Source organism: Bos indicus, chromosome 24 (assembly GCF_029378745.1).
Source record: "Bos indicus isolate NIAB-ARS_2022 breed Sahiwal x Tharparkar chromosome 24, NIAB-ARS_B.indTharparkar_mat_pri_1.0, whole genome shotgun sequence".
Classification (NCBI taxonomy): domain Eukaryota; kingdom Metazoa; phylum Chordata; class Mammalia; order Artiodactyla; family Bovidae; genus Bos; species Bos indicus.
Window position 1 is genome coordinate 43,574,807 of NC_091783.1, and position 15,210 is coordinate 43,590,016.

The following is a 15,210-nucleotide window of genomic DNA, read 5'->3' on the forward strand; positions in this document are numbered from 1 at the left end:
TGTTGCCTGAATACAGTGGAGCATCTCTTATGGTCACCATACACTTAGTGTTTAGAACAGTTTGGAATTAGTCCTGGGCATGAATCTTACTAATTGCACAACCTTAGATAAATTTAGCTAGTTTAGTCTCTGAGTTTGTTTTTTTAGTAAATTGAGGATAAGTGAGTTAAGGTAGTGGGTATGCAATAAATCTTAAATCTCTCCCACCACTGCTTATGTTTGTCTTTTTTAAAAGCTCCCTTATTTCATACTTTGCCTATGAAAGTCCTTCTCATTCCTCAAAGTATAAGGCCAGTATCCTCTCATTTTGTTTTTCCTGATTTAATTATTTTCTTCACAACCCTTACATGAGAAGCACTCTGAAATATTTTTGAAATTAAGTGACATCTCCTGAGTACTGCGGTCAAGATCCATGGAGCCCGTGGCCAGCGTGCAGTGGAGGTTCTCCATCAGTACAGGGTGTGCCAGGGTTCCCCAGACCTAGCCTTTGTGTGCCACTTTTACCGTTTCTGTCTTGTCCATGTGCCAGATATACTTTATAAACTTGAACATTTTTCTTTGGAGAGACTCACTTTTTAAACCGTTTACTCATCCTTAATCTCTGAATTCAGGGGCTAGATTTTGCTAGTTCTGTTTTTTCTGTTCCGTGTTAGGATATGTATTCAACTGGTATACTTTTAAGTAATGTCCTGAAATCATCTGTATGTGCCATTGATGTCATGTCTTCTTTGATTCTTTATTAGTAAATTCAAAATTCAAGAGTAATTAAGCTGTTGTATCTCATTGTTTTGTTAATTGTAAGAACATAGTTTGAGGTTTATATTCTCAGCTATAGTATCCCCTTAGTGCTGTTCCAAAAAAAGAATTTTATCAGTTTTCTAAGATTTATGAGACTTCTTAATCATTTGAAAACTTTTATAGTAATATTTGATATATAAGAATACTTTTATTGTTGCAGTGAGATGGAAGATTTTCGAGGTATAGCCGAGGAGTCATTTCCAAGCTTTTTAACCAGTTCATTACTTGGTAATAGTGGGATTCTGGAAAATGTCACTCTTTCTTCAAATCTTGGCTTGCCTGTTGCTGTTTCCACACTTGCTAGAAATAGATCCAGCTCTGAAAACAGGTACGAATTGTTTTAACAGATGATTTTTTTTTTTACAGGTCCTTAAAGTCTTTGATATATTGATAGTTCTGTGAAATTTCTCAGTCAAGCTTGAGCTTTTGCTTTATCTGAGGGAGATGACCATTTATGTAAAGTCAACATAGAAGATAAAACCCTCTTTCCTATTCCTTCACCTTATCAGTGGTGGATGGGTAGGTTTGGAATTGAGGACTGGTGACTGTTTGACCTACCAGTGGTTTTTCTGTTCATGGTGTTTTGGCTTTGTATTAGTTCAGCCCCTTGGTAGCTGGTGATTTGAGTTACATCCCCAAATGTGATGTGTATAGTTCACCCATTTTGTGTAATGTGTGACTTTGTCTGGGCTTAAAAATCTAACTTCTGGGTATTCCTGGTGGCTCAGTGATAAAGAATATGCCTGCCAATGCAGGAGACACAGGTTCAATCCCTGATCTAGGAAGATCTGGCATGCCACGGAGTAGCTAAGCCTGTGTACCACAACTATTGAGCCTGTGCTCAGAGCCTGAGATCTGCAACTACTGAGTCCACACACTTCAGTTGCTGAAGCCTGCATGCCCTTAGAGCCTGTGCTCCACAAGAGAAGCCACCTCAGTGAGAAGCTGGTGCACCACAACGAGAGAGTAGTTCCTGCTTGCTGCAACTAGAGCAAAGCCCCTGTAGCAGCAAAGACCCAGTACAACTAAAATAAATATTTTTTTTTTAAAAAAGGCTTTGCATGCTACAGAGAAATCTTTAATTAAAAAAAAAAACCTCTAGCCTCTTTCCCATCTTCTGCCCAACCTAAACATTCTGTATGGAGCATTATCTTTACCTTTGGAATGGAGGGGTTGGATTAACTCTCTAAAAACTTTTAGCTTTACGATTTCCATGAGTTTCTTGTTGAAAATATATGTTCTGCTGCTGCTACACAGGTTTTCAGTGCTTTTCAGGTATGGTGATGGTTTTCAACCCTGTGGGACCTGTTTTTACCCCTGGCGATTGATTTTATAGTCACACAGTCCTATGTCGTGTGAATTTTAAATATGTGTAATTTAATTATTAACAATTGCAACAAAATTTTTGTGTGCAGGTATTCTGATGTCCAGACCTCTTACTTAGTGGAAGGGAAGTTTTCAGTTCCATCGGAGACATCGCCCAGTAGCCAGAGTGAAGATGAGCCGAGAGAGAGGTTACGGCTTGTCTTCTCGGATGATGAGTGAGTTCTTACTTCATCTTGCTTTCACTGTGTTAAGAGCGAGTCTCACTCGGTCTGATGGAAGATGGTCATTGTGTCTCTAATCAATTCTAAGAATCTTTAGCCGTTTTCTTTATATGATATTAATAACATATTTAGTCTTTCAAAATTTTTTTCTAAGAGTAATACATGCTCATTGGGAAAAAATCATAAAATACAGGCAGTTGTAAGAAAGACAGCAAATACCTGTCAACCTACTAACTAGAAAATAGATGTTGATTATCTTTTTATTTAATCTGGACGATTTTCTATGCACATATACATGTACAAGGGGCTTTCCCGGTGACTCAGCGGCAAAGAATCCACCTGCAGTGCAGGAGCCGCAGGAGACATGGTTTCGATACCTGGGTCGAGAAGATCCCTTGGAGGAAAGGCGTGGCAACCCACTCCAGTATTCTTGCCTGGAGAATCCCCATGTCCAGAGGAAGGAGCCTGGTGGGTTAAAGTCCATAGAGTCGCAGAGAGTTGGGCACAACTGAAATGACTTAGCACACATGCATAAATACTTTATAAAAATTGTTAACTCTGTATATTCATTCTAGATTTGCTTTATCAAAAGATTTCATTTTTATGGCCGAGTACTACACACAACTACATTTTCTTTGTCCATTTATCTGTCGATGGGCACTTAGGTTGCTTTCATATCTTGGATATTGTAAATAGTGCTGTAGTGAACATAGGGGTGCATGTATTTTTCCAGTTAGTGTTTTTATTTTCTGTGCATAAATACCCAAGAGTGAAATTTCTGGATCATATAGTAATTTTTTAAAATCGATTAATTTAAATTGAAGGATAATTACTTCACAATACCGTGATGGTTTTTGCCATACATCAACATGAATCAGCCACAGGTATACATGTGTTCCCCACCCATCCTAAACACCCTCCCACCTACCTCCCCTCCCTGGGTTGTCCAGGAGCACTGGCCTCGGGTGCCCGGCTTCATGCATCGAACTTGGACTGGTCATCTCTTTGAGGAGCCTTCATGCTGTTCTCCACAGTGGCTGTACCAGTTTACAGTCCCACAGCAGTGTAGGAGGGTTCTCTTTTCTCCACATTCTCTTCACTTGCTGTTTGTTGTCTTTTTTGAAGCTAGCTGTTCTGACACGTTTAAGGGCCTTACCACTTTGTGGTTTTGAGTTGCATTTCCCTGGTGATGATCATCAGTGTTGAGCATCTTTCATGTACCTGTTGGCCATCTGTATGTCTTTGGGACAATGTCTATTCAGTTCTTCTGCCCATTTTTTAATCAGGTTGTTTGTTTTTTGATTCAGCTATCTACTGCAGCTGTAATAAAAAGGTGGAGAAACTAGGATAGAGGGTTAGAACTTGGAATTGATGAAAAAACTATTTTATTTTCATTCATCATGGCCTGGCCCTGGGTACCCATTTGTCACATGATGAATTTGTTATAGTAGCAACTTTTTCCTGAAGTTCCATTCCTCCCCTCCTTTTGCTGGTGAAATGGCCATGGGGAATGGTGAGAGAACCAGGAACTTTTTTAGTAGGTTGGGTGAAAATTGCCTTTAAGGAAGAACCTTTTCATCCGTATAGGAAACAACAGAGGCAGAAGGAAGACAGGGATAAGAACAGTGGCAGGGACAGAAGTATGACTTAAAAGCATTTGTAATTCAGAGAAGTAGCTATTTGGCAAATACCCCAATATCCTTTAAGTCTGTCTTGTTTTTTAAAAAGCTGAGCTTTCCTCTAGATGTGATAGATTCACAGATCTGGGAAAGAAGGAAAAAAAAAAAACAACCCCTCACTTTATCACTTGAGAGGCAGAGTAACAGTGTATTTGGTTTTGGTAGATGTGCATTATTGGGCCAAAATGATGGTGTAGTCCCTCAGACATGGCTGGGTCCAGAAATGTTTTTTTTCCACTGTGTCTACTTTTTGCGAAATAACTGATTAATGGGTATTATAGATATATGCAAGGTAACTAATATTTCATTATTATTTTGTTCCCTAATTTAAAAGTTCTCTCGCTAAGAAAAAGAACCAGACAGAAAATCAGTGTTTGTCAGATGCTGTCCTCAGAGAGTCCGCTTTTCCGAGTGATGGAGCAAGAGCAGAAGAGGAGCAGGCCAGAGCTGCAGAGCCCTTCCTGAATCAGGGTCCTTCCCACAGAGCCTCACCCCTGGGGCAAGAGCAAGGTATGCCACTGGGAGAAATTATTTCTTAATGTGTGTGTTTTAATTTCCTTTTTAAAAATATCTTTTTAAATTGAAATGTAGTTGATGTACAGTTACATAAGTTATAGGTGTATAATATAGTGATCCATTATTTTTAAAGCTTATACTTCATTTATAATTATTATAAAATGTTGGCTATATTCCCCATGATGTACAGTATGTTTTTGTAGTTTATTTTAGACCTACTAATTTGTTCCTTTTAATCCCCTGCTCCTATAATTCCCCTCCCCCTTCTCTCTCCTTACTGGTAACCACTAGTTTATTTTCTGTTTCTGTGAATCTGCTTCTATTTTGTTATATTCATTGGTTTGTTGTATTTTTTTAGATTCCACATATAAGTGATATCACACAGTTTTAATTTCCTTTCTTGTTTTTCTGGCTTTGGACCAATATTTATCTTAAATTATGATACTATAAAAATGCTTTGATTTGGCATTTACTTATTAATGTAATACTTTTGTAAGAGAAGATCTCTTAATCAGTCTCTTCTTCATTGTCCTTTTTGATTAAGCTGAAGTCTCCTTTCTTGTGGAAACCACATTGCTCATTAGGAAGTAAAGTGGTGTGGCTGTGGAAGATAGTTTTGACAGTTCCTCAAAACATGAAACATAGCATCACCACACAACCCAGCGAGTCTAGTCCTAGACATACACCCAAAAGAAGTGACAGTGTGTATCTACAAAAAACTCATATACCTGAGTGTCCATAACTTGACTAGTCACTGTAGCTAAAAAGTGGAGACAATGCAGATAACCATCAGCTAATGTATGGATAAATAAGATGTAGTGTGTCTGTTCAGTAAAGTATTATTCAGCTTTAAAACTGAGTGAAGTACTGGTATGTGCTATAATAGGAAGACCCTTGAAAGCATCTGAGTGAAAGAGAACAGACTCAGAAGGCCATATACTACAAGTCAGTTTATCTGTTGGTACAGATAGGCAGATCCACTAGACAGAGAAATTAGTGGTTGCTAGAGTCTGGGGGACAGGGAGAAGGAGGAGTGACTGTTAGTGGGCACAGCATTTCTTTCTGATGTGATGAAAACATTGTGCAGTTAGTGATAACGGTTGTGCAACTTTGTAAATGTATTAAAAATCATTGAATTATATACTTTAAAAGGGTTAAAGTTTTATATCCGTTAAAAAAAAAAAAAAAAAAACCTCCCCATGTACCTCTCTCACAGTTTGATAGTATAAAGTTTTGTCACACTTGCTTCATCTTTTCTGTTTTTAATTACCTTTTCCTCTGATACTTAAGAAGTCCAGACATCATTTTATTCCTATGTATACTAGTTTGCATCTCTAAAATATGAACATTTTCCTGGATAACCACCGTGCTATTATTGATGCATATGGTACCCTGGTCCATATTTTACTGATTATCTCGGTTGAGTTGCTTGAATTGGGGTCCGTGGAAGGGTCCATTGTGTTTTGCTTCATTTGCTGTGGTGTCTTTAGGCCTGTCCTCTTGGAGCTGTCCTACTGTTTGCTCACTCACGGTGTCATTCTCCTTGATTCTGTCTTTCCCACGTCCTCTGTAAAGCAGAAGTTAGCTTTAAAGACTTAATCAGATTCCTATTCAGGTGTTTTTGGTATGTGTATAATTTTTTAAGCTTTTCTAACATTTTTTTTAATTTAATTTTATTTAACTTTACAATATTGTATTGGTTTTGCCATATATCAAAATGAATCTGCCACAGGTGTACATGTGTTTCCCTTTTCTACCATTTTTAATTTAACGTTTTAAAATTTAACTGCCAGTAATGGGCTTCTATACTATCATTTAAAAGTGCTCTATTCTATTTAAAGGGGAAAATTGTTTAGTTTGTTAATTTGCTATTAATATTTTTGAGAGTTGTTAGGTATTGATAAAATACCTTGGTATGTCAGTTTTTGTTTTTGTTTTCTTAACAGACTCACCTATTGATTTTTGTTCACAATCCTGGATGAATAAAGAGAATAAGGTAATCTTTTATATGCTACCAATTTCTTTTGTTAGGAGAGTAAAAGTTCCTGTTTCACAAGTATGAATGCTGAGTACCGTTAATATTAGGTAGAAGTCTTCTACTTGTGAACTGCTATAAATAACCAGGAAGTGGGGAATAGGGCTGGCCTGGGACTCCCTGAGTCTCCAGGGCTGTCTGCACCGCTGCTCTGCCTGGTTCCATGCCGGATCCTCTGGAGTACTGGCTCTATGGGGTGAGGGTTCTGCTTTGTTTGGTTTATTGCATTCTGAGTCCCCAGCACAGAGCTGGCACTCTATCATCTGTTGAATGGTAGGGAGGATGAATTTGTTTGTAGGCAACCTGAGTGTACACTTTTAACATTTCATGACCAAAAAGAAGAGCGTCATCTTTCTTTCAGTGTAGAGTTAAAAAACTAACAAAAAATCTCAGTTTTAATGAGCTCACTTGGGTCCGTCCTCCCCTCTGTAAATCACTGTACCAGGTGGTGGGTTGGGGTAAAACTTCATTCTGTGAGCCTCTGGACCTTACATCTGCTTCTTTGTGTGCATGCCTCTGGGCATCAGTGTGTGTATGTATACAGATATAGAGATGTGACTGAACCATATCACGTGCCCCCCTGAATTGAAAAGAGACCGACTCCTTGAAGGACAGATGCTTATAAATGTAAACAAAATACTTTAAAATCTTACAAAAAGGAAATGCAATTTTTATTTTACTTTTGTAAGAATTTTTTTAACATTATTTTTGTAAAATAATTGAATTTTATTTCTCACTTTGTTTTATTTCTTACAGATTGGTGTTCCTGACGTGGGAAAACATTTTGAAAAGAGGAATCCAAACAGTGACTTAAGCCTTACTAGTTTCCTAGAAAACGAGAAACTGATATCACTTGCCAGCTTGGAAGATTCTTCTGGTAGCGTCACGAAACTTGGCTCATCTTTTCCTCGTCCTGAGCTTGTCGCTCCGTTTGTTTCTGCCACCTCGTTGCCGTAGTGATTGTGCAGCTGTTTCTCTGCCTTCTTTACCGCTTATCCACCAGCACTCAAATGGCCACTTCCATTAAGCGATGGGAGTTAACTTTTTTTTTCTTTATAGCACTCCTGATAGGCTTACTCTCTCATCTCTCTGTTGAGAATCATTACCGTATAAACAGATGAAGCACTATGCTAAGACATTGGGGTTCAATGAAATATTTTGCCCCTGCACTCTGAAGGTCCTGCCAAGTGGGCAAAGAGATGCATGGCTCCCCTCTGTGTGAAGTGTGTCTCAATGATACAAACTGTGTGGGGGTCATAGGAGGGTGACAAGTTAATTCTGACTGAGGAATGTGTCTGTGAGGCTTCAGTGAAAGGAAAGGTCATTTTTCCTCTTTGAGAAAGGAGGCCTCTGATAGGCCTTAACATAGACACTGGAATAAATGTACATTTAATAGGAAGGAACGGCTTTAGCAGAGACCCTAAGGTGGGGGCATAGAGACATTTGGAGAGTAGCCAGTGCTTTTGTGTGGCAGGTTTATAGCACCTATGTGAAGATGAACTTGGGAATAAACCCAGAAAGTAGGCAGAGACCAAATTATCCATGGCTTTGGAGGCCATGCTGGTGGGCTAAGTGGGATAAATTGAGACTGTAAAATCAAAATGGGTTTTGCTGCTAAAATTTTAAAAATACTTTTAGATTATGAAATTGTAGATGAGGAATTGTTGACCTGAATTTATACAGGTTCTTATTTTAGTATGCTAGATTCTCAGAGGCAGTAGGAAAATTACCCTCTTGAAAAGGCTCACAATACTGTTACAGGTGGTTGACAGTTGTAGTTTTATCCTGCCCTTGCCAGGCTGTGTGTAGAACATTGAGAAGCAGTGCCACTGTTGTTTTATTTGTCTGTTTGTAACTTTCTGGGTTTAATGGAAGTTAATTGTTTATCATATCAGTACTCAGCTTTGTTACATCTTTTTTTTGTTGTTCATTTTTAAGATCAGATACTGTTTGAGGTTTCATATTAGCATTAACCATTAATTCACTGGGATTTAGTTTTATTTCTCCTGTGGCAGGCTCATCTGTCCTTTGTTGATAGTTGCTCATTTGCCACACTGCTTTCTGAATAAACGGCGCTTTTCCCATGGCCACACTTGCCGTATCCTAACTTCCGATGTTTGGTGGTGGCTGCTTCTGTGTTGTCTTCTCAATGAAGGTTAAGTATTTAGTTTGGTTAAATATTAGAGTGCTTTTAGTGATTTATAGATGAAAACTATGGTTTTTTTCATGTCAGATGTTTAGACAGAATCACATGGACTGTTGATGTAAATGGTTTATCAACCTTATTGATTACTTTTCCTCCATTTTACTGATAGATGATGATATTGATGATGAAGAGTTTTATGATGATCATTTGGAGGCTTATTTTGAGCAACTGGCGATTCCAGGAATGATGTATGAAGACCTAGAAGGACAGGAACCTCCAGAAAATTATTTTAAGTTACCTACAAGTGATCCTAGTCAGGTATTTTCCAGTCTTTATGGTTTTTCAGAAATTTGACATTAGAAAATTATTACTGGACTCATTAGAAAATTAACATAAAACTTCTGTTGGATTTCCTTGGGCTTTATTTTCCCAGATACAAACTGATGAGAAATGCCCTTCCTGTTCTTTCCTGCTGCTTCTTACCTTTCCCTCACCTGCAGAAAAATTAAAAGAGTGATGCACTGAATGTCTGTATACTCCTGTCCAGGTCAACCAGTTGTGAACATTTTTGCCATCTTTGTGTTTTCTTTGTCCTTCCAAAAAGTAGTTTTTTTACTGAGTCATTTGAAAGGTGCAGATATTTTACCCTAACACTTCAGTGTTTACTTCCTGTGAATGAGGACATTTTCCTACATAATCCCAATTTTTATTTGCCTAATGTAACTTTGATGTGATTTAAATGAATACATAGTCTATGTTCACATTTATCCACTGTCTACAGATGTCCTTTTATTTCTTTGGTTTTAGATCCAGGCTTTGATCGGGGGTCACACTTGTATTTGGTTGCCGTGACATGGATGTCTTTCATGTCATTAAACTTTTTGTAAAGTTTAGTCCTGTTGTTTTGTAAAATGATCCATATGCTAGATATATGTGACTGCTTTCCCCTCCTGATTAAACATACCCGCTGTGTGAACAATTGAAACATAGAGGGCAGTGTTGTGCACTTGGATTACATCCTCAGGAAAGGCCTGTCGTTCCATTTGTTTCCTGTTGGTGGTGCTCTTTGACCATCTTGATGAATGTGGTGTTCGATTCCTCCTCCTCCTTTGTTATCAGGAGGTGGTCTGTGGGATTTCGTGTTCTTTCTTTGCATCCTCCTGAAACCCTGTCTCCTGAGAGACCTTTGGATTGCTTTTATTTTTTTTCCTGTCTCACATTTCCTTACTCTCAAGTTTTGCTGGGTTACAGTGTCCAAGTACAGAGACCTCTGTTTTTGTGTTTAGGTGTACAAGCTGTCAGAGGAGCTGTAATGACCCCCTGCCTTTGTTGTTGTTGTTTTTTTTTAACTAGTGACTTTCAGTTGCAATGAGGGGTTGCTCTGCTCCATTAGAAGCCCTGACCTGGAATGGGTTGCCAACCAGTGGCTTTGCTCCAGGTTTCCTCCCTGTGCCGTCCTGTCCTCCTCTGCATGCCACTGTCAGTCACAGTCCCATAGGTGGTAACTTTGCCCTGTTAGCCTGAAGAGCATTCTTTCTTCAGCATTGTTTTCAGGTGCTTTGTGGAGGAGACAGCTGGTTTCCTGCGTTCTGGTTCTTTTTCATCTTTGCTAGTATTCTATATGAAAAATAGTTTTAAATGTCAGTTCTTTGTCTCCTTTGTCTCTCCGCCCTCCCCCCATTGGAATATTCATATTTTAACTTGCTTTTTTAAACTTCCTATGTTGAGATACTTTGATCATTGTGCACTTTTTTTTTTTTTTTTTGACTTGAACAACAGATGCATATCTCCTCACAGTTCTGGAGGTGGGGAGTCCGGATCCAGGTGTGAGCAGGGTGGGCTCCTGTGGCTTCTCTCCTTGGAGATGGCAGCTTCTCCTATGACCTCACTGGGTCTCCCTTTCTTGGTCCTCTTATATTTCAGGCTTTTGGTAGTTTTTCAGGTGTTTATGATAGTTTCCTAGGGCTGCCAGAACAGATTACCAAAGTTTTGTAACTTCAAACAACAGAAATTTACTTGCTCACAGTTCTAAAATGTTGACAGGGCCAAGTGCCCCCCAGTCTCCTTCCTGCCTCTTGCAGCCTCTGTGGGCCTGGTGTCCTTAGTTCATGGCCACATCGCTCCACTGCCTGCTCCATCTTCACATGGCCTGTCCCTGTCTTTCTGTTCCCTCTGAGGTCTCCTCCTCCTTTCTCTTGTAAGGACACCGCTTGTGGGGTTTAAGGCCCACCCCAATTTCAGGATGTTCTCGTCTCAAGATCTTCAGCTTAGTTGCATTTGCAAAGACCCTATTTCTGAATAAGGCCACAGTTTGCAGGTACCACCTGGGCATAAGACTTGGACACATCTTTTCAAAGAGACAGAGTTTAACCCACAAAAGTGTTCCACTAAGAGGTTATTATTCACTGAAGAATATAAAACTGTCTATCTGTATTTTCTCCTATTGCTTTTACATCTAAATCTTTAAGTCATTTGGAGTTTATTTTGAGATAAAGTGGAGATTGTTTATTTTTTGTATAAAAAATTGTTGGAAAATCACCAAGTTAATAAGTGATTTCACTAGAATTTAAATATATGACCATATTTCAAAGTCAGTATCTTATCTTTTATATAGAACTATCTCTGTGTAGTATTCTGACTTTGAAAAGCCTTATCTGTGAAGCTGTTTTTATTGTTAAACATCTCATAGCAGAGAAGCCTATTAAAGGCTTCGCTGGCACTTGATAGTTAGCAGTGGCTGAATATCTGAGAAGAGTGTTGTGGGCACACAATTCCCTTTCAGCAGCTATTATTCTAGGAAAGAGTGTGGAGTGCCATTTGGGAAGGACTGTTGGAGAGTGTGTTTTCGAGGCCATGGCTTAATCTGTGTCTAATGCAATTGTTCTTGGACTCCTGATGGTCATTTGTTGTATTTGCTATTTTACTCCTATTAAATGTGATTCATTTATGTTTTCAAAGTCTGTTAATCATATTAATTCTTTGAGTCTAGCCACACTGATGGGCTTCCTATCCTTTTAGATAGGGTAGGAAGGTAGTTACAAGAGTTACACTTCTAAAAATCCTGAACTATAGTGAGCACCTTGGCCATACTTTTGGTATCCAAGTCTGTTGGTGTATATTTGCCATTGATTTGGTAAATTCTTTACGACTGGTTCACATACAGTCTAGAAGAATACTGTGTAGTCCGTTCCTTTCTAGAATAAATATTTCATGTCATCTGAGTGACTTTTTTTTTTTTTTGAAAGAAGTTATGAAAAACAAAACTTATTTCTGGTCTATTATTTACTTTTTAAAGGAAAGTGGAAGAGCAGAAGTTCTGGTGAAGTCTCTTAGGACTCCTAATACAAAACTTAACCCCGTTGACTTTAACGACACAAATGCCAGTAAAGATGATTTTGATTTGATGGATTCTCTAAAGCTAGAGGAAGTGTCTCCTCATCAAAATAAGCATTTGACGTCAGACTCAGAAACTGTTTTGCCTGTGGATAGATTTTTAGACACTGAAATGCCTCAAGTGTCCATTCAAACAAATGTGGATGTAGCATCTTTGAAGCCTGTTAGTGACAATGCATTTAATTCCACTGATGCTCCGTGGTCACCCACCAGTGAAAGGCAAACCTGTGAATGTTACGAGTTGGTTGGAAAGACCAAGGACCGTGAGTGGGCCTTTGTTTCTTTTTTCTTTTTAAATAAAAATAAGAAATATATAAAATACTTATACACATTTTGAATATACTGTATTTCCAAGTGGAACTTGTGTAATCTTTCGTATTAAAGTATATACATGTTCTGTGGATTTAAAAATGGTGTACTTATTCACAGATCTGGTGGAACAGTGCCTTTGTCAGTGTTTGTCATCTTCTCCTTCCTCCCTCATCCTCTGTGATGGAGTTTACTGGGACTAAGGCTGGCGATTTCACCATCAGAGAGAGGCTTTCCTTTTGGGGAAATGGGTTTGCTAATTTTGGGCAGATTTCAATACCATTGATAACTAAGATAAGTCAGCTAAATGAAATTATATAAGAATATCATATCATTTTGCTTGTTGTGTGTCATTGGATGTGTTTGGAATTCTCTTTTCTAGAAGCGGACCCACCACAGAGTGTGGTCTATCAGGATGAGGAGGGCAGATGGGTCACTGATCTCGCCTATTACACACCTTTTGATAAAGAACAAGATTTCAATGTGTCTCTCAGTAATGAACTGAGTGAAGACTTCCGATCTGGCTGTAAGTGTTCTGGTAGCCTCTGCTTTTAACTGTTTTCATTGTTTCTGACGGTCTTCTGAGGTTAGTCTGTCATCCTGGTGGGCCACATCAAATCCCTTTTGGAGGATGTGCTTAGCTCCTCGTTTGTTTCTTTAGGAACAGGGGCTCACGTCCATCATTGCTCATCACTGGGACTGAGCCAAGCCTTCCCTAATCGAGGACAGCAAGTCACTTTGGCACCTGTGCGTTGCAGTTAGTACACCTTAGGCTTTACTTTCTCACTTTATAAATTGTCTTGAACAAAAGAACTACTCTGATAGAAGTTACAAAAGCGAATCCATTTTAGAATAAAAGTTCATAATGTAGAAATGAGAGAAAAGTGACGAGAAAGATAAATGAGATCTCAGAGGATGAGAGCATTAGGAACCTCGGTCAGGTTTGTTAATTCTAATGCCTTAGGCAGGGTCATTTACTGTCCAGTCTGTCTGTCCCCTTCCCCATCGTGTTACACCTGGCCCTCTGCTCACTCACCTGGCCTTGTGGCCTTGGCCTAGAGATGGAGGGCTGTGTGCCCATTGGTTTCCTAAGGTGAACTGAGTTGCTCAGTTGAAACGTTGAGGAACAGACACTGGTCCCTGTTTGCCCAGGCTGTGGGGTTTACTGGGATGTGGGATTTTGCCTTTCAAAAACTGGGGCAATCCTGGGTGTTGGGACGAATAGGTAGTTCATACTGTGATGAATTTATAGAGGGGCTTTGCAGTCTGATGGTTCCAGATGAAATTCCATGCATATCATGGGCAGCTGCTATAACTCTCGTGTGCCAGATCTGCAAGGCTGAAATTAATGTGAATCTTATAAAAAGCTTACATTGTAGAGCCCTGTTAGTAAGTTAGGGCAAGTTAGTACCTGATGAAATCAGTTGCAGTAGGGGGTTCATTACGAAAAGTTGCAGAACCATGTACTCTTAGGTGCTTAAGGCAGATGTGTCATCAGTTCATTGATGGAAGCTTTCACATATTTCTTTCAGTTTTATTTCTTTACTATTTCATTTTCCTAATTAGCTAAGTTTTATTTATATGCTAATATTTAATTGCACATTAGTATAATATAATTATGTAAACTTCTTTTTTAAGCTGATGCATTGGATTTGATTGCACAAGATGAAGAAGAATTTAATAAAGAGCATCAGTTTATGCAGGTTTGTATTTTATTGACATTAACAACAGTTCAGAATTTTTCTTGTATTTAAATGTAGGTAAAATGTTCATTTCTTTCTGAGAATACATAGTGAGAATACATAGATACATACTATAGAATTACATCTTGATATTCCTTATATTTAGATAGTTTCTGCCTTTTCCTTCATATACTTAATTATTAATTGAAAAATAAATGGCCTACTGAAATAATGGTTATTAATTCACTTAAAACTGCCTTAATAGGTTTCAAAGATATTTCCAGTTTTTAATCATGTTTTAAACTGAGGTAGTGCTATTTGTTTTTATTTGAAGATACATTCCTTTCTAAAGATTTGTATCAATGACAATCAGTATTTGATTAAGCAGTATATTAAAGCAATGTGTATTGTACGTTACTCAAGTATTAAAAATTTCTTCTGGACTTCATTACATTTCTTAGCTGCTTAAGCTTGAATTTGTCCAAACTTTTAAAAAATTTAAGTACTTAAATTTCCTTAGTTAAATTAGTATTTTATGTGTTAGAAAAACAGAAGGCTTGCTGTAGAAATGAAATGATAACTTCTTCCTAGGAAGAAAATATAGATGCCCAGAACATGTCTGTTGCCCTTGGAGATACATCATGGGGAACTTCGGTCAACTGTGGTCTACTGAGGAGATCACTGAGTGCGTCAGATGTGGACAGAGATGATGCCAGTTACTTACGTCTGTCTTTAGGGGAGTTCTTTGCTCAAAGGTCTGAAGCTCTCGGTTGCCTTGGTGGTGGTTACAATGTGAAAAGAGTAAGTACCATGTATATTGGGAGTGGTAAATGCACCAGCCCTTATGTACTGAATGCAGTGACAGTGTAGCCAAATCATAGTGTCTTTAAAGCAGAGACAATAGGGGTGTGGTGGGATGGTGGGAAAAGGTTTCGATTTTTAGTGGTTGTACCCTTGCTCCAGTCCTACCTCTGTCTTTTAACTAGTTCTGTGTCATGGAACAATGTATGTAACTCCTCTGTGCCTTAATTTTCCGATTTCTGGGATGGAATACTGTCTTACAGGGTTTGTGGGTTACTGTGCTGGTGCACTACGGTGTTCAGCA

At 38.6% G+C, this 15,210-nt stretch overlaps 1 protein-coding gene across 12 annotated transcripts in view; it reads left to right on the forward strand.

Moving 5' to 3' along the window:
- Positions 1-15,210, forward strand: part of LOC109577800 (nucleoporin SEH1) — a 96,896-nt gene that overhangs the window by 26,474 nt on the left and 55,212 nt on the right. For 11 of the 12 annotated variants that reach the window (XR_011563666.1, XR_011563667.1, XM_070778538.1 and 8 more), the window contains 10 exons: positions 959-1,126; positions 2,214-2,339; positions 4,359-4,534; positions 6,487-6,536; positions 7,332-7,452; positions 8,891-9,039; positions 12,017-12,377; positions 12,806-12,949; positions 14,062-14,126; positions 14,697-14,906. Coding sequence is in view for 10 of the 12 variants with exons in the window: in XM_070778538.1 (XP_070634639.1) it covers positions 959-1,126; positions 2,214-2,339; positions 4,359-4,534; positions 6,487-6,536; positions 7,332-7,452; positions 8,891-9,039; positions 12,017-12,377; positions 12,806-12,949; positions 14,062-14,126; positions 14,697-14,906 (1,570 nt within the window). In the remaining 2 variants the exon portion in view is untranslated. The remainder of the gene's footprint in view (positions 1-958; positions 1,127-2,213; positions 2,340-4,358; positions 4,535-6,486; positions 6,537-7,331; positions 7,453-8,890; positions 9,040-12,016; positions 12,378-12,805; positions 12,950-14,061; positions 14,127-14,696; positions 14,907-15,210) is intronic. The other variant, XM_070778541.1, reaches the window with a different exon arrangement.